The 24,052-nt window shown below is 47.0% G+C and overlaps 2 protein-coding genes and 2 pseudogenes across 2 annotated transcripts; 2 read left to right on the top strand and 2 right to left on the bottom strand.

The window, feature by feature from the left end:
* Window positions 1–2,894: 2,894 nt before the first annotated feature.
* LOC127785695 (BTB/POZ and MATH domain-containing protein 3-like) lies at window positions 2,895–3,974 on the bottom strand. The gene has a single exon (XM_052313094.1). The coding sequence runs from the start codon at window positions 3,972–3,974 to the stop codon at window positions 2,895–2,897; it is 1,080 nt and encodes a 359-aa protein (XP_052169054.1).
* A 3,622-nt stretch (window positions 3,975–7,596) lies between these two features.
* LOC127785889 (BTB/POZ and MATH domain-containing protein 3-like) lies at window positions 7,597–9,704 on the top strand (annotated as a pseudogene).
* Window positions 9,705–11,215: 1,511 nt separating this feature from the next.
* Window positions 11,216–12,409, top strand: LOC127785762 (BTB/POZ and MATH domain-containing protein 1-like). Its single transcript, XM_052313158.1, has one exon. The coding sequence runs from the start codon at window positions 11,216–11,218 to the stop codon at window positions 12,407–12,409; it is 1,194 nt and encodes a 397-aa protein (XP_052169118.1).
* A 10,327-nt stretch (window positions 12,410–22,736) lies between these two features.
* On the bottom strand, window positions 22,737–23,540 carry LOC127753039 (uncharacterized; annotated as a pseudogene).
* Between the last annotated feature and the right edge of the window lie 512 nt (window positions 23,541–24,052).

The following is a 24,052-nucleotide window of genomic DNA, read 5'->3' as shown; positions in this document are numbered from 1 at the left end:
GCCCTATATCCGAAAGTTGTTTCCGTATAAGACATGGTATGTGGTGGGTCCTGCCGAGATTTAGTCAACTACTATTAGGTATGTGGTATCCATAACCTCGACACTTTATTTTTGACAGATCTCAATGAGTTCTACAACTTTGTTTTTGACGGCTTTTTCATATGAGTTTATTTAGTATTGTAAAATTCAATTCGAAATTCATTTTTCCTAGAAGTCGATTTGCCTCCTCTTCATGATAATACTTGCTAAATATATATTTGATCCAATTAACTCGGTTTTGCAAGTGAAATATGTGAATGGATATGAAATATGTGATCAAAATGGATGTTATGTGAATGTGGTTGTGCTAAATATATTGATGGTTGTGTATGTGAATGAATGTATATGAATGGGGGATGTTGAGGTGTGACATCCTGGCCTAGGGCTTAATAGGATTAATAGAATACTCATACCAACAAAGTTACAACTACTTTTCCGGAGCTTGGCCTGGAGCAATTTTGGGATGGGTAACCGACCGAGAAGTTCTTCCTGGGTGCACATGAGTTAGGACAAAAAAAAACATGGCCTGGGAGAGGCGGAACGACATGGCATGGCTACCAAAGGCCTTTGGCTAGCCAAAAAATAAAATTTATTTATTTGGATTATACTCATCTGTGACGGGCATTAACTTAGACCCGATTGAGATGAGGGTCATCTGTGACGGGCTATAGTTAATGCCCGTCACAGATAAGGGTCATCTGTGACGGGCGCTAGTTGTGGCCCGATTGAGATAGGTCATCCGTGACGGGCTATAGTTTGACTGGTCGTCTGGGTCAAAACTATCGGTGACGGGCTTTAATTAAGGCCCGATTAAGATAGCTTTATCCGTGACGGCCATTTGCCCCATTGAGATAACTTTTCACATCTGCTAGAAGCTGCCCCAAACAGTCCACAGCTTCTGAGAATATGTAGTTACAAATTCTGAAAAATGAACTAAGAAGCCAGAAGCTGGAGAAGCTGGGTTTCAGAGCTTTTCCAGATTCTCGGAAGCTGGCTAACAAATAGCTGCTTCTCAGAATTTAAAGCTCCCCAAACAAACCCCTAAACTGTGATGGACACTGTGTCCGATTGAAATGGGGGTTGCCGTCCGATTGAGATGGTGGTTACCGTTTTAGTGCGTCGTCGTCGAGAATCATATCGGCCACGCACCGGCTCTGCTGGCTGGCCACGTACCTCGAGGGCGCGTACGACGTATTACTTACGCGCCGACAAATTTACGTACGCGCGAGCGACACAAGCCCCATGGCGAGGCAGCTGCACTGCCTCCCGCCAATTGGCGCACAGGGGCTCGCACCGACGACAAAGAATGTCGATCGACGGCCAGGGCACCATGCACCGGCGCGTACTGCGTCGCCATGTACGCGGGCAGAAGTCTCGTCGACTCGTTGCTGTCCGCGGTGGAAATGAGCAGTACACCTGGGAGCTGGAATTCGAACAGTTGCACGACAACGGTCTGGCCGCAAATTCATAGAATTGAGTTTTGAGAAGACACACTTTCGCCTGAGCGCCGTGCACAGATACAGTAGTCGTTCATTGATCAGATCCATTGGAAGCTTGGCGATGGTGACAAGGGTTTTTGCTAGGGTTTTCTGGTGCTCGCGTGGTTGGAAACAAAAGGGAGGAAGTGTGACTGAGGCACAAATGGAACCTAGATGAATCTCATAAGTAGATTTTATAAGTCATGTATGATGGTTTGTATTTCAAGAAAGAGGGAGAAATCACCGGTGGAATATTTGCAGAATTTTATACGATGGTTGTTTTTCTGACCTCATTACAAATTCAAAAGATGGTCATGTTCATTGTAGAAAATTTTGTGCCTACTCGGTTTTCTGCGAATAGCTAGGTAATTCCGACAAAGATATATCTCCAGGTTATATTGTCAAGAACGTTAATCCAATCATTTGCATTGAGGTTGAGAACTATTGTCAGTGTTATGGATAAAATATATCTCCAATATGTAGATTCATGATAAACGGAAATACCACATACATGATATTATATGGGAAAGTATGGAAATAAAGCTAGCAAGAAAGGAAACTGTTTTCATGGGAACAGAAGACATCAGAGTTCGTCCCGAAGAAGACAAGGTTTCCTCGGCCTGTATCTTTCAAGGGGTTATTTGAGTTCTACTTGAAGAGGAGGGTGTATACATGTATAAATACAGGGCTCCCTATGAGGGGGAGGGCATTGAATCATAACCCATATCTAGAGCCACATTGAGAGACAATCCAGAGGAAGTCAGAGCTCTAGTCACCGATATCTACTTGGCATATTCTAGTCGGTGGATTAGATTAGCTAACTAACTCCCCTTTTGTAAAATCCAGAGGAAGTCAGAGCTCTAGTCACCGATATCTACTCGGTATAAGTCGGTGGATTAGATTAACTAACTTCGGTGGATTAGATTAGCTAACTAACTCCCCTTTTGTAATCCGTGTGGTACTTTCCACAAGATATACATATAAACTGGAGTAGGTTGTTACTCATGGTCCAAATCAGTATAAACCCATGTCTCCTTGTTACAATCTAGTATATACCTAGGTACCAATGATCCATATGCTCTATAAGTACTGTTGTCGGGTATAGTCCATTGACAAAAATTACTATCTTTTTCTATAAATAACTTGATCAAATTTGAAAAAAAACCTCAAAACGTCTAATAATATAAGACAGAAGAGTATAATGCACGTCGTTTTCTTATAACTATGTTAGTACTTTATATTGCAAATTGATTTTCCTTGTAAATATGTTTGCTGGAAGGCGCTAAAAAACTGAAGTATATGTAGGTGAACTCATTCCATGAAAGAAACCTTTAGTTTTCTCAACAGTTGAATTTTGCCTTGGATGAATCCTAATGACTACACTGATAATTTAATTTCCAATTGATGAGTGACGATGTTGTAAATTAAATCCTTCAATATAGTAGGACGGCCCTGGATTAAACACCGGAAATTATTTGCTTTCATGGCCAAAGACAATGCTCTCGAAGAGGCAAGGAAATTGAAGCACACCTTCTTGAGACCATGGCATTGGTACTTGTCTGCTAGCATCAGCATGGTAACCACTGAACTTGTATCAATATAGCTGCACAACCTATCTTCGCACATTATCTTCAGTCTTGATAGGCTATACTTATTGGCTGCAACGAGTAGTTGAACCATAGTCGTCTCGTCTTGATCTATCTCTGGCCAAGTATCCGTGTAGATAAAAACAAGCAGAGCTTTAAACACTTGTGCATCCATGTTGTCAATTTTTATGACATCCGTGGTGCCTCCCTCCATTGGTCTGAATAGCTCCGCCTTGAACACCAGCGACCGTGCCGCTAGCACCAACCTGTGTGCGGCAAATGTCTCGCCGCGAACCACAAACTCGATATCGGTGCCCTCTTTGCTTGATAGAAGATCACCATAATCTAGGTGCATGTTCGATGGGGGCACCGTGAAGGATGATGGTTCCTCGGTGATCACCAGACGAACCGCGATAGCGAAGCAGTCATCATTGAGATATTCCGATCGTTGTAACTCGTCCCTTCTAATGAAGTTTTCAAACCCAAGCGCGCTACTATTAGGCACCGAGAAGTTATACAATGTGGTGGTGATAGTGTGTGACCGCACTGGATTCCTGTGTTGGTCGAGCAAGCTGAACGTAACCTGCGCCATAACATCGTCATTGACCGTGTCATCGTCAAGATGGATGAAGAAAGAGATGCAGTGCTTGTTGGTTTCTCGCCCTCCGTTTGGGTAGTAGCTGATATACCAAGTGCGACCTCCCGCACTGAACGGAGAGGTACGGAGGGCCTGGCCATGACCGACTTTCAAGGTGCTGGAGTACCCCGGGATCTTGATTATGTGGTAGGTTCGTTCCGCTGTGATGGTGGTGGTGGACCTCGATGGCGGAGGACCGGCACCGACGCTGGACGTGATCGTCGTCGTCGTCATGCCTGCGTACTCCAGCCCGACGTCCGACGGAGATGTAGGAGCTGAGGCCTGCGCTTTTCTGTTGGTTGGCAGCGCGCCGCTGTGCACAGGATTCTGATTTCTAAGCTACCTCTGCCTAGCCTCTTGTAGGAGAGCTAAAGAGAAGTGTTGGTATCCAACTCCAATTGCTTGGTATGCTATAGCTAGGAGTTAACAGGAAGAAGCAGGGTTTGATCTGATTCGGGATTGACTGCTTCCCCGGTTCCTCAACGGTAATTAGTCAGAAACCCGATGTACGCCGTCCCGTAGCACGTCATCAGTTGCACATCCGCACTGTCATCGTGCATGGGAAACTGTTTTCAACCCTCGAGAGAATGTCTCCTCTCATTTGTGCATATATGAATAATTTAAAAAAATATATTCATATCACAAATATACCACTCCACAAAATCTCTGGTTCATACTCCATTTTCCCATTCACATATAATAAAGAAAAACAAATTCAACTGATCATACTAGCGATACTATTTATACCCGAATTCATTTTTTTTTCTTAATGTGTAGATAAAATTTAAACTTGATAGAGTGTTGGCTCTGTTTGAATCTCCTGAAGATGGAGATGAAAATGAAGAATAAGTGTTTTACATAAAACAAGGTGGTACTAACTTGTAATTAATTGAGTTTTAGTTTTTACAAACTTAAAAAATAGATTAATCTGATATTTTAGAACAACTTTCATATAGAAAATTTTCGCACGAAACACACCGTTTAGCAGTTTGAAAAACGTGCCACGAAAATCCAAAAATTAATCTCGCCTGTGTTGGGTTCTCGAACAGGACCTGATGTCACTATACTCCGCATTATCATTTTTTAAGAAAAAAAATATAACTATTTGCATGAAGTTTGCTAGAAAAAGATACACAAGTGAATATTCCGCAGAGGAACTAAAATGTATTTCCGTGCATTCGTGATATTTGTAGAAACCACTTCCTAGAAAAGTTTAACTTGTGCTGCTTATACAAACAGGGCCGGCCCTGACGGGGCTGAGAAATGCAGTCGCACTGGTCCCCCAACTCGTAGGAGCTCCCACCTACCCCCACGCCATAGTAGCAAATAGCGGTGCCACGTCATTCCTAATTGGTTGATTCCATAACATGATCAAGTGGGCGAGAAGAGGCAAGTAGCGATTGCATCTGCAATCAACTGTCAATGCTTGCCCCTAGCTAATACCGTTCCCCACCTAGCCACTTTGTTCAAACGGTTGCCGCATCTGAAGATACATTAACTACTTGCCAATCTGCTCATCTGCTTGCGAAATATCTCCTTCATTTTAAAATATATGACGTTGTTGATTCTTTTTATAACATTTCACCATTCATCTTATTAAAAAGTGATATAAATATTATTTATTTTATTGTGACTTGTTTTATCATCAAATAAATTACAATCTTAACTTAGGGCTGTTTGGGGGAGCTTCTACCTGCTGCAGCTTCTCCCAGAATCATAAGCTCCCCCCACAGTTCAGCTTTTAGTTTAGATTCTGAGAAACTGTAGTTGTAGAATCCAGAAAATAAACTAACAGTCAAAAGTTGGAAAACTCAGTTTTTCCAGATTTTCAGAAGTTGGCTACCAACCGACTGCTTCTCAGAATCTTAAGATCCCCCAAACAGGCCCTTATACTTTTACATATTTACATTAAAATTTTAAATAAAACGAATAATTAAACGTTGTGTGAAAAGTCAAGGACGTCATACATTTTGAAAAGAAGGTGCTAGGAGGTAAGCAGCAGCAACAGCTCGCACATAAAAATATGGAAAAATTTGCTACAGGACATCGCAATTGTGTGGTTTTAGCTCAGGGACACCGCGAAAGTAAAGTTTTAGGGGAAAATATCCCATAATCGTGGATATTTGCCGATGGACACCGCGCCGTCTAAAGGAAACTTGCCGTATTGACGTGGCGGACGGGAGGCTGTTTTTTGACGCGGTCGGACGTAAATGCCCCTGCGCCTTATGAGTCCTAACTTGGCTCAGGAGCAGAGAGCCGACGACGAGCAAAGAGCCAACGACGCCGCTGCCACCGAGCGTGTGCGAGGTGTCGAACGCGGTGGCCGTGCAGCCAAACGCCGCGCGCAGCGAGGCCCTTGACGGGAAAGACAACGCACCCTTCCACCGCGAACAGTGAGGCTAACGTTGTGGTGGAATCGCAGCTTGCTCGCCGGCCATAGCAATGCCCTCGCTGGCACCTGTCGCGCTCTCAGCTCGAACAGTAGCAGCCCTGTCACCGCCACCGGTGGCCACGGCACGGCGAGCAAGAGGAGGAGGAGTAGGAGGCAAACCGGCAACGCGCGAGGAGGGGCCATGGCGATGGTTGCGCGCATGTGAGTGGGAGGCAGATGGATGGACAGCGGCGTGAGGAGGCTGGCAGCGGTGGCGCCGGCAGCGCGGGGAAGAGGTCGTGGATGGCGGTGGCCGCGCCGGTGGCGCGCTCCCTGGTGCACTCTGCGAGCGCGGCGGTGAAGGGGTCGGAGTGTGGTGCATTGGTGGTGGTGGCATCGGCGGTAGTGGTGGCGGCGAGACGACGGATGAGTGGCCGGCGCGCGGGGGTGGATGAGAGGAGGCGGTGCGAGAGGCAGCGGCGTGGGTGGCCGTGGGTGGCGGCGCCCCTCCCTCCCCTCCCTGTCGCTGGTTTACCCGGGAGCGACAACTAGATCTGGCACCCCCCAAGCTTGGCACGTGTGAATCCCTCCCTCCAAAACAAGCACTACGCCGTTCCTCTCTCTAGCTCGGCTGGAGTGGCCGTCCCGAGTCTGGGATGCGCCGACGCCGGGCCATCTTTTCACCGCGAACAAACGAGCCTCTTAGGCGCAGTGGCATTTAGGTCCAACCACGTCAAAAAAGGGCCTACCGTCCGCCACGTCAGCACAACAAGTTTCTTTTAGACGGCGCGGTGTTCATCGGCAAATATCCACGATTATGAGATGTCTTTCCCCAAGACTTTACTTACGCGGTATCCCTGAGCTAAAACTATATAATTGCAATGTCATGTAGTAAAATTTGCCTATAAATATTCGAATTAAAAAAACAAACTTACTGTCCGTAAACTTTCCATTAGTCATTTAGGGGCAGGGACAAACTTTCTACTATTAGTAAATGGACGATGGCCAAGGAGTGTGGACGAGCCCTTTTCGGACACGTTTGTTCGATTAGTAGAGAATCAAACGAATCAAAGTACTAGACCAATCCGAGAAGCTACAAATCAAAAATCGCCCGGAATCCTTTCTTTCTCTCTTCATCACGAATTTAAGCAAGCAATTGGAGAGTCAGATATCAACACTTCGATCTCTCCGTGTCTTAGTTGGATATGCCAGCTTCTTTTTTCGTATAAGAACACATGTGTTCAATTTGTTCGGACTTAAATCTTCTACGGACAATGGCCATAAATTAAACAGGCAACGAACCCCGCGTGGTGTCCGACACCAGCGACTAAAAAAAAAGACACGAATATTAGGAAAGAACCTAATATCAAATAATTAGAAGGGGTGAGGTTTCGAACCCAAGTCGTCTAGCCCACCACCTTGTGAAGCTAGCCAGAAGACCCCTGAGTGTTTCTCTCCAACGCCAGCGACAGCCCAGCGGAAGGCATGTCGACGGCGACCCCCGTGCCCAACGTCATCGATGGCGAGTGCGGCGTCACCCCGCCATCACGGTCAGCCTCCACCATCATCGCTGCACGAACCCTCCATGTGCTCACTATTGATGGCTACTCCGACACCTTGAAATCCAACGACCCTAGCCAGCACTTGTTCTTTTCCTCACCATTCAGCGCCGGAGGACACACCTGGTGCATCCACTACTTCCCAATAGGGTGCACCAAGGAAAGCAAGGACTTCATCTCCATCTACCTCGTTCTCGAGGACACCACCGCCGACATAGTGTTGGCACAGGTTACGTTCAGCTTGCTCAACCAACAGGGGAACCCGATGCCATCTCACACCCTCACAACCGTACTACTTAAATTCTCTCTTTATGGCACTCTACCTAAGGCCCTGGGGTATAATAGCTGGTATAATAGCTTCATCAGAAGAGACGACTTAGAGTGATTAGGACATCTCAAAGACGATTGCTTTGCCATCGGGGTCCATGTGGTCGTCACCAAGGAAGCAATACCGTCGTCCATCACCGTGCCACCACTACAAGATAATTGAGCTATTGCCACCAAATTATTACAACAAAAAATAACGTAATAATATATTGTACTATTGCAATGATAATTTTTTATGGCAAATAATTATATTTTATTGCAACGATCTACAATCGTTGTTTTATTTAGTACTTTTGTTGCAATAGAAAATGAGATATCGCCACAAAAAATCGTACTGTTGCAAAAAAAAACATGTTCTATCGCCACAATTTTAATTTTTGTGGCAATTTACATAGTCCATGGTACTTTTCACTATTTTTTGTTGCCACGATCAACAAATTCGTTGCAATAAAAAAATTGGCGTCTCATAATTTAACTTAATTTTTTTCATATGGACACGGATAGAGACAAACTTTATATGGAAATTATAGCTCTCGACGAGATCTACAATTTTATAGGTGATAACTTTTTCATTTGAAATCTTTTAGATATTCAAATCTATGATTTAAATCTCAGTTAGGTAGGCTTAAATGGAACGATATGCATTTTCCAACAGAATTGATGCGTAGGTGTGTTGGTAAAGGAGAGCACGCGTGAAGGATAGGTCTTAGGTTCAAATCCTAGCCAAGACACGATATCAAAAAATAAATAGATAGGATGATAGATTAATATTTGAATTTTTAATTTGGTACGTAAAACTAATGCTACATATGGAGTGGTGGCGATAATTTTTATTACAACGATGTGAAGTGTTGCAATATGATTTTTTGCCACATCCATTCCGTGGCAACATCTAAATTTATTACTACTAAATAAAAATCGTCGCAATAACCTATTACCACGCTATTTATTACCACGGCTAGCAACGATTTTAAAATTGTGGCAACATGTATCTATTGCCATAATTTTAGTATTGATGCCACGATTTTTTTGGCAACAAATGATTTTTCTAGTAGCACCATCAGACATGCACCTGCATTATGGCGATCTTCTCTCGAGCGAAGAACGGTACGCCACCGATGTTGAGTTCCTAGTTGGCGGCGAGACCTTCACCGCGCATCAATTTGTGCTCGCAGCACGATCGCCTGTCTTCATGACGGAGCTTTTTGGGCTGATGAAGGAGGGTACTACTGTAAACAAGATACCGATATTTGATATGGAGGCGCAAGTGTCAGGGCTTTACTTATGTTTATCTACACAGACATGTTACCGGAGATGGATCAAGAAGATGAGGCCGCAATGGCTCAACATCTACTTGCTGTAGCAGACAAGTATGGCCTGCATAGGTTGAAGATGATCTGCTTAGAAATATTAAGTAGCCATATTGATGCCAACTCCGTGGCAACCATCTTGGTGCTAGCTGAGAAGCACTATTGCTATGGTCTCAAGGAGGCATGCTTTGAGTTCCTTAACTCAGCAGTATTGTCCGCGATTGTAAGTACAAGTGATTTTCAGTATTTGATCCAGAGCTGTGCTGATATTTTGGAGGACATAAGTTTCAACATTGTTGCTCGTCAACTGGAGAGAGCAATTTTCCTATCAAAAAACCAAGAAGGCCAAATCAACAGCGTAGAAATCGGAATTTGGTATCAGACATACTTTAGCTAAAGATTTCCAATATTATATGTTCCAATCAGTTTTTGTCGCCCGTACTCACGAGCTAGCTGCATGTGCTTTTTAAACTTAATTATATATTATATATCAACATTAAGTCCTCCATCGTACATATATATATATATCTATACTCCTTTGAAAACAAAGTTATGGTGAATCTGCCACCACTCTCACCACCAACTCTTTACCCTTTTGTAGTGAAGAAAAGACATGTGAGGCCAACGGAACCACATATCAACTACCCCCACAACCATATCTACTTTTTGTAAGTAGAAAAAAATAATATTGTGAGATCATAGAACACATATATTAATTACAAATATATGTAGAATCTGAGAGAAAATGTATACATAAAATCATGATAATAGCAGGTTAATAATCATTTTCATCAATCAAAATCTCGTTGCAATACAATATGCTAGTATATATGATATGTATTTCCGGTGGCGACGACATGCAAGGCAGCAAGAGGCAAGGAGAGTGTGGGTGCGACGGCCGACGCCGGGGTGCGGGGGCATGCAGAGAACATGCAAGTTGCAAGGGATCAAGGCACTTTATTGATTAATGATTAGCATATCGATTAACATCGTCTGCCTATAGCTCACTCGTTACAAGGCAACCAAGTCTTTTATCCCTGTTCTCTGCTCCTGCCGAAGCTAAAACTTTCTATATTTTAGGGTAGAGGGGGCATTATTTTTTAACTGAATTATCACATGTGTGCTACGCAGGCTAAAAATCGTTCCAGATTATTTTAGGAAAGTTATTCATCTGGTTTGAAAAGTTTGGTGCGTAGAATGTTCGGTTATATAGTTTACAAGTAACCCGAGCTATCACAATAATTCACAGAGGTAATTTGGACTCTTTTATATAACAAATCCAAGATCGAGCTATAGCACTTCATGGAATGATGTATATCAGTGTATCTATCGACGATCTGATCAATGCACGACACTGACACGAGCAAATATTTGATCAGTGTGCCACGCCATACAAATTAAGTTTAATCAAGTTTATAAATAAAAGTATACCAATATTTTCAACATAAAATAAATATATCAAGATAACTCAATGATAGATTTAGTGAAACTTATTTTTTAAAAAAACGTTGCTATATTTTTTATAGACTTAATCAATTACTCAAATAACTCAAAGCAGCTTAATTATAATAATATGAAACGAACTGAGTATATAACTCCAGCTCTAGCTGTATTGTTGGACAAGCAGCCCGAAGGAGTACAGGAATACAACTTGGTATCCGAGAAGCTCCAAACAGTACAACTTAAAATCGGGATCCTTCTTTCTCTTCTCCGGTCGGGCAACCAATTAATTGGAGTCGGACATCAACATCAACACTTCTCTCCCGGGCCGTGTCATATATAGGCAAGCACAAGAGAACGCAGGTGTTTAATTAGCAAACGTACCTTTTTACGCGACGGCCAAGCCAACAGAGGACGCGTAGTACATACATACCCCTGCCTCCGCCCATCCAACATCCTATTCCTACCATGGCGACGGCGAGCATCGCATCCAATGTCGCCGGCGGCGGCTGTCCCACCCCGTCTCGGTCAGCCACTGCCTCCACCGTCGTCACAACGCAAGCCTATCACATGCTCAAGATCGATGGCTACTCCCGCACCTCACAAGTCCACCGTTACAGATCTCTCAGTTCCTTCCCGTTCAGCGCTGGAGGCCGCACTTGGTACATCTGCTACTACCCACACGGGAAGAACAACATTAGCAAGGACTTCATCTCTATCTACCTCGTTCTCTATGACGCCATCGCCGAGGCTGTCATGGTGCAGGCTACCTTCAGCCTGCTCGACCAGCACGGGAAACCGGTGCCGTCTCACACCCGCGCCACCCGACTGTTCAGCACTTCGAACAAAGACGACATGGCTAACAACCTAGGGTTCGAAACCTTCATTGCAAAGGGCGACTTGGAAAAATCGGGACATGTCCAAGACGATTGCTTCGCTATCGGGGTCCATGTGGTAATCACCAAGGAAACGCCGCCACCCATCGTCGCGGTGCCACCGTCGTCGGACATGCACCTGCATTACGGCGATCTTCTCTCAAGTAAACGGTGCGCCGATGTAGAGTTCCTAGTTGGCGGCGAGACCTTCGCTGCGCACCGGTTGGTGCTCGCGGTGCGCTCGCCTGTCTTTGTGGCGGAGCACTTTGGGCCAATGAGGGAGGGTGTAAATGTAAACGACGTGGTAGAGATAAATGACATGGATGCACAAGTGTTCAAAGCTCTACTTAACTTCATCTACACGGACACGTTGCTAGAGATGGATCAAGAAGAAGATGCGACAATGGCTCAGCATCTACTTGTTGCTGCGGACAAATATGGCCTAGAAAGGCTAAAGGTTAAATGCGAAGAAAGGTTGAGTAACCACATCGATGCTGACTCTGTAGCAACCCTCTTGGTGCTAACCGACAAGCACAATTGTCGTGGTCTGAACAAGGCGTGCATCGAGTTCTTTAGCTCCCCAACAGCACTGGCTAAGATCATAGAAACAGATGAATTTCAGTATTTAACCCAAAGCCATCCTAATATTTTGGAGGATATAATTTCTAACATTGTTGCTTCTCAATTGGAGAAGGCAATTTTCTCTCCGGAAAATGAGGGAGGCAAAATTAACAAGGTAGACATTAGGATTCAGCCATGGCAAAATTCAAATGCCCGATGTGGTTAGCTAAAGATTTTCAATGTTATGAAAACATGCATATATTTTGATTCTTTATTTGCTTGGTGTTGAAAATATTTCTATATTTGTCTATGAACTTGAATAATATTAAAGATGTCTGATTTAGAAAAAAGTCAAAACGTTTCATAGCATGAAACAGAGGAAGTAATTATTAGGTTATATAAATATTAATTTCAACCATGTGTACCCCTTCGTCTCATAAAAAAACCAATCCTAACTACGAATTTGGATATATGCGTGTTCAAGTTCATACTAGGATTGGTTTTTTTAAGACGGAGTAGTATCTCATATGGAAAATATAACAGAGGAAAATGAGCCATGTGTTGCAAACTTCACCGTTGCATCCAATCCTGACGTCTAGGATAAGCTAGGCGGCGCAAGCCGTTTATCCATCTGGGCCGTAGCTTACTTTCTCCACAAGATCTGGGCTTACATGAGGCCCAAGTTTCAGAGGCGCTCCAGTTGAGCCTATTAAGGAAATTCGATCGAGTTGATGACAAAATCATGCACTCACTCACATTTCATGAAATTCTAGGATTTTGTAACTACTACCATTACTTTTGGATCTCTCCGTAGAGTCTTTTAAGTTGTTTCTGTAACCAATATCATCCTATCATGAGTTCATGACGAGTTCAAGCTAGCTGATAATTTGGAAAAAGTGCACCCAAGGTCCCTCAACTTGTCATCCATATACAAAATCGTTCTCAAACCGCAAAACCAGATATCCCGTATCTCTTAACTAATCAAAACCGGTCACAAAAGGTCCCTCGGCGGTTTTGACCCCGGTTTTAGGATACGTGGCGGCTGAGTCAGCGTGGGACCTACATGAGACCCACATGTCAGCGTAATCCACGTCATCACCCTTCCTTTTTCTCCTCTTCTCTCTTTCTGGGCGAGGCAAAGCGGCGAGTGCAGACTGCAGAGGCCGGCAGGCGAGGCGGGAGAGAGGAGGGCGGCGGCGCGACCTTGCGGCGGAGCGCGAGGACGTCGATACCGCAGATGTCGACGCCGTCGAGGAGCACAGCACCCGGCGCGGGCTCCTAGAGGCGGTTGAGCGCACGGAGCAGTGTGGACTTGCCGCTGCCGCTGGGCCCGATGACACCGACGACCACCCCTCACGGCACATCCAGGTCGACGCTCCGCAAGATCTCCTCGCTGCTCGCCTCCGACCGCCGCGTCAGCCCCCACACCCGTCTCTTCGCCCCCCCTGTTGGTATTTCTTACGATCACAGATAAATCCGCAAGCGCACGGAATACCACTGTGGCACTTTACCTTCGGGTGACCCCAAAAGGATATCGAACTCAGGGAACGTGTGAAATCTACCTAAGGCTAAGACAATCCAAGGACAACAACTATAGGTAGGTTAGGCTAGAGAGAACTTTCTATGTGTGTAGCGCCCGTTCCGTCGTGGCGCCTAGCGGGAAAACTAGCTCTTAAAAATCCTAATTTCGAAATCCGTTCTTTGCTTGTTGTCTAGTGTCCGTGCCATCTCAGATCTCAAATCCCTCCGCAAAAGTCTAATTCGCCTCCCTAGGGTTCGATGGGCCGAATCCCTCTCGGCCCATCTCCCCCTCCCTCCCCATCTCTCTCTCTCTCTCTCTCTCTCTCTCTCCCTCTCCCCCGCTCTGCCCGAGCGTTGCACGCGCGTGCGCGCGAGCCGCACCGAGCCGAGCACCCCGCCCTCTCTGCCGCGTCGCCCTCTCTCCCTCCTCCTTTTCCCGAAATGGCAAGGAGGCAAGCCCCCTTTCCCTCTTCCTTTCTTCTTTTTCCTCCCATCGCCGGCATCATCCTCCCCCCCCTCTGTCGCCGTTTTGGCCGCGAGCGCCAAGCGCCAGCTCGCGCCTTGACCGCCCAAGGTCGGATTCCGAACCGACATTGCCGCCCTTAAAAGCCCAGGTGCCCTCTCTCCCTTCTCCTCTCGTTTTGTCCCATCGTCTCCACCACATTGTCGCCGCCTCCCGTGCTCTGTTCGCCGTCGCCGTTCGCCGTCGCGCGTGTCGGAGGAGCCGGCACGAGCGAGGACACGGAAGGGGACTCCGGGCGCACCCTCTCCTTCCTCTTCCCCGACCCGACGCCGGAGAGATCGCTCCCGTGCCGTCGGCCCATCGTCACTGTGCCCTTCCCCGCACGGTAGTGCCTCCCTCCGTTCTCCCTCCTCGTTCCATCTCCTCCCCTTAGACTCGGGTAGTAGCACGAGTAGCCTCCCCGTAGCTAGCTGGCGCTGCCCCGATCGTTGCCGCCGCCCGCTGTGTGCTCGCCGCCATCGCCGCCCGTGCTCCGTAGCACCCGCTCGGCGTAGCTCCGCCCAATCCGATGCTAGCAACGGATTCCCGTAGCCACGTAGATGCTCTCATCGCTGGAAATCGACCCCTCGTGACCTCGTCGCCGTTTCCCCCTTCCCTCGCCGCCAGTTGCCGCCGCCGCAATCCGCCGCCGTCGAGCATCCCCCGGCGAATCCGAGCCGTTGGCTCGTCTCCCCTCGTCCCGTGCAACCTCCCGGTGTGCTCGCTTTCACCTGTATCGCCGTGGTTCGCTCCGCCGATCGCCACCACCGTCCGCCGTCCATTCCGGCCACCATCGTCGTCTACCTCCCGCCGGTCCGCGTGGTAGCCACGTAGGCGCCACGTCGACGCCACCTCGGCCGCGACCGGACCGACCGACCTGGCCAGCCGCCCCCTCCGTTTTCCTCCCCGTGTGAGCGGTCCACCGCGAGCCGTGAGGCTGCGCGTGGGCCCGCCGCACCGCGCCCACCGTGAACCGCGCGCATGCGCCGCGCCTCCCTCCCAAAACCCTAGCACGCCCCGCGTGCACCTCGCTCACGGTGAGCCGAGTCGCTGACAAGCGGGTCCCACCCGAGACCACGCGGGATGGACCTGGCCCACCGGCTCTCTCTCTCCTCCCCGCCCCCGCGCGCGCCTTGGGCCGCCCTCTTGGGCCGGCCAGCCCATTAAGCTCGGCCGAGCCACCCCTTTCTCTCGGGCCGCGCCCTAGCCGCCCAAGGGAAGTCTAATTTCCCTCCCTCTTTCTTTTCTTTTCTTTTCTTTTTCAAAAAGGGTTTAAATAAATCCTTTTCCTTTAGACCAAAAATCTAATAATCTTAGAAATTCAATATCTTCCCAACCGTAAGTCCGTTTGACTCCGTTCAACTTCCAAAATTCCTCAAATCTCGAGATCTATCTAATGGCACGCTTAGAGGTCAATAATAGGGCTTTATTTTCGCCGTTTGTTGAGTTGTCCCGTTTCGCGTGTTGTTTCGGAGCCTGAAGACCCGCAGTGCGAGGATTTCGAGGATCAAGCTCAAGATCTCGAGCAAGGCAAGCCATCCTTGAACATCTTGAGCCTATATTTGAACTTAATTATGTTGCTTGAAAAATATTATGCATAGGTAGGATTGCACTTAATCTGTTTACACCGTCTGCAAGGCAGACCGGAGTGCCTACCTAACTTGTTGCATCTGATCCTTCCATTGTAATTGTTATACCATGTTCCCTTGTAACCACCTAGTTGCGCCTCGGAAATCGTGCACTCTGCACAGATATCGACGGTCGCCTTCAAACTTAAAATCTGAGAAACATCTTGGGTAAAACTTGGGTTTTACAAAAGACTTGGAAAACCCGACACCTGGGTCGGTGCTTGCGAACTAAATGAATTTCCAAAATCGCAGACCGGGGAACGTACCGGGAGTACGGTTTTCCGTTCTTGCACTTAAGGACCGTTTCCTTGGAATTTCATCCGAACATAAGACAAGTACGACCACATGGGTGGAATAGGACACCCCTGGCTGAGTAATTAGCTAATCGGGGGAGCCTTGATGCCAAGAGACATGTGGATTCGCCGGGGTGGTGTCGGGGAAGACCCCTCGGCTTCCTGGCACAGTATGGTCTGGGACCTAATCTGGTGTTGGTCTGGGACCCCTCTCGTTGGCATATGGTGAACCTGTGTCGGCTTTCGAAATGCCTTGTCATGAAAGCCTTAAGGTCTCTAGTCGTGGCCGTTCTGCACGGGCTGGATGATCCGGGTTAGTAATGTCGTGTGGGTAAAGTGTACCCCCTCTGCAGAGGTTATTAAACTGTTCGAACAGCCGTGCCCACGGTCAAGGGCGGATGTGAGGTGATTCCTAGCATAGTTTTGTTTGACTACTGCCTTGTGAAATTGCTGTTGTGAAATGGGTTTGATGTTTGGAAAATCTGCGGCTGATGGGATCAGCCAGACCCGGGTGGCCGTTTGAAAGCTGTTGGCCGGGTGCCAATCTTGATCAATTCAAAAGACTGATACATTGCACAAACTCCGACCAGACGAGACGCACTGTCTCATCCGTGTCGTTTGAGAAGCACCCACTTAGTTATTTCAGGAAAGAGTTCAAATAAAATCGATTGCAAAAACAACAGTCTTTCCTTGAAGCCTGCATTAAACACTTATTTCCCATGGCTTGCTGAGTACTCCCGTACTCACCCTTGCTCTATATAAATAATCCCCCCCAGTTGCTGAAGCAGATGAAGCGGATCCCGCTGACGAGGAGTTCTTCCAGGAGCAAGCCGGCTACGACGAGTTTTAGGGTTTCGGCCTAGTTCCCAAGTCGCGCCTGTGATGTTTGGTCCAAGTCTTGGCTTCCGTTTCCCTTTTGTAATGCAGTTGTGAGCTCGGGATCTGTCCGCAGCCCAACATGACTGTACTCCTACTCTATAATAAAGAGACATCTGTTGCTGCGATATTCTGTCTTCCTGTGATACCAGCACTGTTTCCTGGGACTGGTATCGATTAACAGGTTAATTTGGAGCGTCACGGGCTAGTTCCACTCGGGACTAGTTCAGGGCGTGACAATGTGCTTTAATTATCTAAGCTAAGCAAAGGTAATTCCCTATCTGTTGCTTCGGACACCGACCCCTGCTGGTCTGCCAGCGTAGTTCCGGCTATAGCTCTATGATGTATCCGAACATGGAGGATTACTGGGACGGAATTCAGGGCTATCACCACCTGCCATCTACCTCTAACAAATCCGTGGGATACACAACAAACAAAGGTAATCTCTAATCTAGACACCACGTCTAAGCTATTAATTACTACTCTAATATTTGTATAGGAACTTCATTCTCTATCTAGAGTCCTAGTACTAGAGCACTTAGTACAAATATTAAACAATGAACCCGCAAAGATGGAAATATATCTTACTCAGACTAAGTAATTAAATAACATAAGAAAGGAACACGAATGCTTACTTAATAGAAAAAGTTCTCCGAACCCAGAGCAGAGTGTACCGATAGCTCCGGTACTCCTCCAGAATTCCTCCTAGGAAGCTACACTCGTCGAGGTAGAAGTCAGATGAGCGCCAAACTTCCGGGCACTCCTCTAGAGCTTCCCCTCACTCTCTATCTTATTCTAATGTATAAAAGATACAATAGAGCCTCTTGTAATTCAGCTCAAAGTTGTGTGTCTTGGAATGAGAGTGAGCTCCTCCTTTCATAGGCGGGTATGACGGTTACAGCCTATGCGAAATGTCCAAAATTCCCCGGAACCGCCATTGGGAAGTGATCAGGAGCGTACACGTGTAATCTGGAGATGAACGGCCGCAGAACAGGTTCGGCTGAAGTGTCCTCCCGGCCTCTCCTTCGGCCGGGAGGTTGCTTAGTGGGCCCCCAATAACCTGGGCTATGTTTTGGCTCAATTCTAAATGGTTTTTATTGACTTATTGGGCCTCTAATCTGTGTAAACGTGTTCTGAATGCACGGAGGTGCATTTTGTCACATGACGGATGTGTTTTCTCCTCAAATTACCTGCATACACACATTTCACCAACACTAGTGGAAATGATTAGTAGTAATACCTACCACTAAGTTGGATACCATGTTTTATTTCATTATATGCAGGTATTGATGGTCAGATATTATGATTTAAGGACCGTCAACACCCCCCCCCCCCGCCACCGCCGTCGTCCCTTCTTCCCCGACGCCGTCCACGACCAGGACGTGCTCCCTGACATCATGCTCTTCAATTCGATCGTTGATCGCACATGTCAGCAGCACGTACACTGGAACACAAAGCTGACGCAGAAGAGACGAGGTGTACTCGCTCACCTGAAGCTGAACCCATCGGAGAGACAGCGGAGAAGAAGCGAGCAGGAGAGCGGAGAGGAGAGGAAGACGAAGGTGAAGGAGGGATCAAAGTGGGAATCCAAGCACGTCGGATCGACGGATGAGCATCGATCGCGCTCCAAATCCAACCCCCCCCCCCCCCCCTCTTCACCCTCTTCTTCGGTGCGGCGGTGATGACACCGAAGGCGCCGACCCTCCCTTGGCTCGCCAAAAGGTAACCCCCTCCCTCGATCTACAGCCATGGCGAACCTGGGAGTGGACTTGCCGCAGCCGCTGACCCCGACGATGTCGTCTACAAGCCTCCGCCCTCCTCCGCAGCTGCCCTCCTCCGCGCGCCCACGCCTACGGTCTGTCACGCCCGGAATTTCTATCCAAAATTCCAAACGCTTACATGTGTGTGAACCCTCGTCCAGGAATCAGCCGAGGCACACAATAACAAATTGATAATAGAGTACAATTATTACTCTAATTGATAAGCGAATAAAATGTCATTACCGAGGTAGATAGTTCCTCTCAATCAATAAAGACCTAAGTAGCGGAAAAAAAATAAACGACGCAGACGACTCCACCCCACAAGCAGCTTGACCAGGGTACACCTAATCCTCCACACCATCAGCTTCACTGTAGAGCTCCTCCTCTGATGAATGATTGCAAGGTGAGTATATGACATACTCAGCAAGCCACGCAGCAAATATGCAAGTGCATAGGATAACAAAGGATGGCATAGTAGGGTTTCATTTGCATAAATAGCATTTAATAAACGTTTTAGAATTTAATAAAACGGTTAAGTAAGAATTAAACAATATTAATCCAACGCTATACAACATACCCTGTTGCATAGGCCCAACCATTCTGAACAACCAATCCCGGCTGCACAGTTCTATTTCCAAACCAGGAATATACCATTCCAAACCAGGAGCTAATCAAATTATTACCAGTTATAGCATCTTTCATTATGATGAGAGGTGTGAAACTAATCACGAAAGACATTGTTAGACCCGCCCATAACCACGGGCACGGCTATTCGAATAGTTTTACTCTGGCCAGAGGTGTACCACTGTACCCACAAGACAATAGGTTAATTCCACCCAATGACATTCGAAAATAAATGCAATAGTTGAATAGAAACAATAGCTTTAAACGGGATCAACATGCTCAAAGGGTTGTTTGGGATCTGTGTGACTTGCCTTGCTGGCCTCGGAACTCCTCAAATTCTTCTCCTGCGAAAACGGACTCTCCGGAAACATTGGAATTTAAACAGAAAAGAGCAAAAAAACCAAAACAGCACATAAACAAGCATGAACAGTACATGTGGATATTTTTAACATGTAGATCTCAATTTTAGAAAAATTTAGAGACTTGAACCAACTAAATCCGAGCTAAGATGAATTAGTTATGAATTTATAAAGATTAAATCGGATTAAAACACTTATATGGATTTTAATTGAATTATGACGCAATAATGAATTATTTTTGAAAAGAAAAAGGGGATTATTGCGTCAGCGGCTAGGGTTTGCGGTGGACCGGGCGCACGGCGACGGTTCACAAGATTGGACGGCCGAGATCGATCCATCCAAAACGGACGGCCGAGATCGATTGGTCCACAGCCAGACCACGGCGGTCGGCACCGATGACATCAGCGGTGATGTCACCACCGGCGGCGGCTCGGGCGCGCATGCTCGCCGGCGAACGACGGCGCGGCGGCGCGAACGGAGAGCACCTACGGGTAGCGGACGGCACGGCAAACTCACCGGTGACCAAAACGGCGGCGGAAGATCAACGGACGGCGACAACGACGAGGAAGAAGCGGCGGCGACCTTCGGCTTGACGACGGCGACGGTGTTCCGGCGGTCTACGGCGACGACGGAGGGGCGGACGAGGTCGGCGACGGCTTGGCGATCACGACGGTGGCCTCCCCGAGCGACGGCAACGACCGGAGCGACGGCGGCGCACGGCTGGAGCGACGGCGGCGCTAAGCTACACGGTGCTAGAGCTCTACCGGCGACGAGAGGCGAAGGCGAGGGTGGCGGCGGGTAGCGGAGACACCGGGGATCCTTTTATAGGGGCAAGGAGGCGGCGGCGAAGGCCCACGGCGACCGGCGACGAGAAGGAAAGTCTAAGGTTCGGAGGAGAGAGATGAATCCGATTCGAGATCGAATCCACGAATTTCCAAAGTGATTTAGATGAAGTTTCCAAAAGGGAAAAGGTAGAGGAGGTCCCGAAGATCATTTCCCCTCTATTGATTTCACCGGAGAAGGAAAGGCGCGGCCGGATTTGGAAGGAGATGGCGGCGGCGCGGCGCTAGGGTTCGGGCGGCGGCGGCGGCGCGAGGAAGATGAAGACTGACAGGTGGGCCCCACCTGTCAGCGGGCAGACGCGCGCGCGAGCGGCGGCTCGGCTGTGGACTGGGCCGGCTTGGGCCGGAGAGAGAGAGGGGGCTTTGGGCCGACTTTCGGCCCAAAGCCAAAAGAGACTTTTAAAAACCTTTTTCAATTTAAATTATTCATGAAATACAATTCCATTTATTAAAAATACTTCCTTAGCTCAAATAAATCCCAGAAAAATCTAGGAATTATAGAATTAAGCAAAGTATTTAACGAATTTTTATCTAGCCTCATTTTATATTGGAATTTATTATTTAAAATTAGACCTTCTCTTCTAGGCTTTTAAAATCAATTCTAATAAATCCAATTAAACAACAATTTACATATTTAGGATTTTTAGGGTGTGACACGGTCTCTGCAACCACCGCAACGCACTCTCCACCGCCGCCGCCACCGTCGCAGCCATCGCCGTCGCGACGCTGCCCTCCTCCTCTCCTCCTCGTCGGCGTCGTCGTCCCCCTCGTCCCCGCCGGATCCCGCCGCGGCACGCATGCCTGGGTCGGCACGCACGGCGCCCCTTCTCCCTGCCGGTGGGCACCCTTCCTGCTTTTGATGTGGTGGCGGAGGAGGACGCCGGCCTACGAGAGAAGAGTGCGAGAAAGAGAGAGAGGGGAGAAGGGAAAGAAGAGGGGGAAAGGGGAGTTGACGTGGCACGCTGACATATGGGGCCCATGTGGGTCCCACGCGCCACGTAGGCTAAAACCGGGTCAAAACCACCTGAGGACCTTGAGTGACCGGTTTTGTATAGTTAAGAGACCTCGCATATCTGGTTTTGCAGTTTGAGGACATTTTTTATCCCGATGACAAGTTGAGGGACCTTCGGTGTACTTTTTCGCTGGTAATTTTGACTTGTTCCAACTTCACTGATCTATATATTTCGGTGGCCATGTTAATTTCTTTGCCATAAACAGAATCTAACAATTTTTTAATAGAAAATCAAGCTTGTCTGTTAACTATTTATTTTCTATAAAAAAAATTAAAATTATGACATGATGACTTGAATCAACATAAAAGAAGAAACTATAAAAATATATTCAATATTATATTTAATAAAAACTAATTTAATGCTATAAATGTCACTATATTTTTTATAAATTCAGTCAAACTTTAAAGAAGTTTGACTTTAAAAAACTTAAAGCGACTTGTAATATAAAATGGATGGAGTATCATAAAACTACATGCATGAAGGCTTAACACATAGGGGAAACTCTATTCATCCCTTGAAGGGATGTCCTCCTGTTTTTCATGTCGTTTAAGAAGTAATAAAAAATATAAAAATTTATTAAGACATGTCAATATATGATATGCCACTCCATAAACATGTTGTTTAAATTTAACTTATATAAGTAGAAACAAAAATAACAAATTTAACACTGAACAGAACATGTGATTCGCAGTCAAATTTGTTGTTTTTGTTTCTAATGTATAAGTCAAATTTAAATTTGCATGTTTTTAGAATGACATCACATATTGATATATCTTTAAAAAAATGATGACTTTTAAACGTCATGCACAAAAATGAGGGGATGTCCTCCAAATGACAAAAATCCTTCTACTCCAGCCAATGCATGTGGTAAAAATGATTGTTCATCTATCAAACATTTAACCCAAATCAAGTGACATTTATATAGGGCCAATTCATGCAGGCCAAAAGACAATATATATAATTTTACTCATGAGTGAATATGCAAGTAAATTTTTACTCGTGATGATGTTGACGAACATCTATTTTTCGATCCAAAAGTAGTTTTCAGGTTTTCACCACATATGTAGTTTTCACTATATATTTTCCCTTGTTGGGGTCTCTCATAAACTTATCATGTAAAAAAATTACTGCGCATTTTCACTTTATCATTCCCAGTGGGCATAGTAAGATTTTTGTTGACATAAAAAAAGACATGGCCTAGTAATTTTTTAACTCCGCTGGGATGAATCACGTGCATGTAGTGATCTTGATACACTTATACACACGGTGGGAAAAAAAAAGGAACAAAAAAAGAACATGGACACGGGGTGAGGAAATAAACATGGGTTGCTCTCGATGATGTCTAGATAGAAAAAACGGAAATAGCGGGCGTCGACTGTTCAATCGTCGTCCTCCTTTCTGCTCCTTCCGCCGGTGAAGATGAACGAGGCATCGACGCCTCAGAGAAAAACCCCAACCACACAGAGCATCCAGGCAGCACTGATAGGAAGAGGCCTGGCTGGAGCTCGACAGCCGACGATGAAGACCTGCAGCCGTAGTCCCGTAGATCCAAGCGCCGTCATCTCGTCTGCAGCCTCCACCGACGGACCGGAGGCCATTCCAGATTCCCAGTGGTGCTGCGACCACCATAGGGAGTTGCTTGGAAGGAGGGTTGAAGGCCCAATGGGCGGTAGCGGCGCATCCGCGCATGGTGGATGTTTGTTGCCGTCGTAGCCCGTCGATGACACTTGCTTGTGTCGGCGGTGCCACCGCCTCCTCTTGTTGCTGCTGTCCCTCCCGCCGTCATCTTCCACAGTGATGGCGGTGGTGAGGAAGCGGCCATGGATGTGACGCCATCAGGCCTGGCCTGCCACTGCAATGGAAGGCGATGGGAGAAGGGATGATGCTGCGGCTGCTCCTGGTCGTGACGGCCATCGGTGGCCACAAATCCGATGGCGTCCCTGCCGACGACCACCACGCCACCGCTGCTCCACCCCACCAGGTCGCCCAGTCACCGGCCACCGCTCGGGATGGCCTCGCCCGCATGGCTGCCACCGCCGCACCGTCGCCAGATCCGCGTAAATCGGGGTAGCCTCCTTGCTGCTGTAAAAAATACAAAAAGAAAATAAAGAAGTTACAGAAAAACAAAATCTCACTCCCGAGGGAGAAGACCATCGGCACCACCGCACTGACGAGTCCATGCTGTCGGAGATGTCACCGCCAACGCTCCTCCGCCGGCTATGAAGAAGAACAGGGCGTCAATCCCCCCAGATCCGCCTCGATAGTTGAGGGATGTTAGGATCTCCTCACATATGTCTCGTCATCGATCTGAAAAATCAGGATCGTATGAGAAATTAAAGAATGAGAATGGTGGGTACAGGCGTACAGCTGTATCAACACCTAATATAAACAGACGTTTAACTTTTGCAAAAACATAATTAATTAGAAGAACAATAATAATAACAAAAAAGA

This window comes from Oryza glaberrima, chromosome 10 (genome assembly GCF_000147395.1).
Source record: "Oryza glaberrima chromosome 10, OglaRS2, whole genome shotgun sequence".
NCBI lineage: Eukaryota > Viridiplantae > Streptophyta > Magnoliopsida > Poales > Poaceae > Oryza > Oryza glaberrima.
Note: the sequence above shows the minus strand (reverse complement) of the source record. Positions and strands in the feature narration are given on the sequence as shown.

Coding starts and splice junctions, on each gene's coding strand:
- LOC127785695 (XM_052313094.1), bottom strand. CDS start 3,974: ATGACGACGACGACGATCACGTCCAGCGTCGGTGCCGGTCCTCCGCCA.
- LOC127785762 (XM_052313158.1), top strand. CDS start 11,216: ATGGCGACGGCGAGCATCGCATCCAATGTCGCCGGCGGCGGCTGTCCC.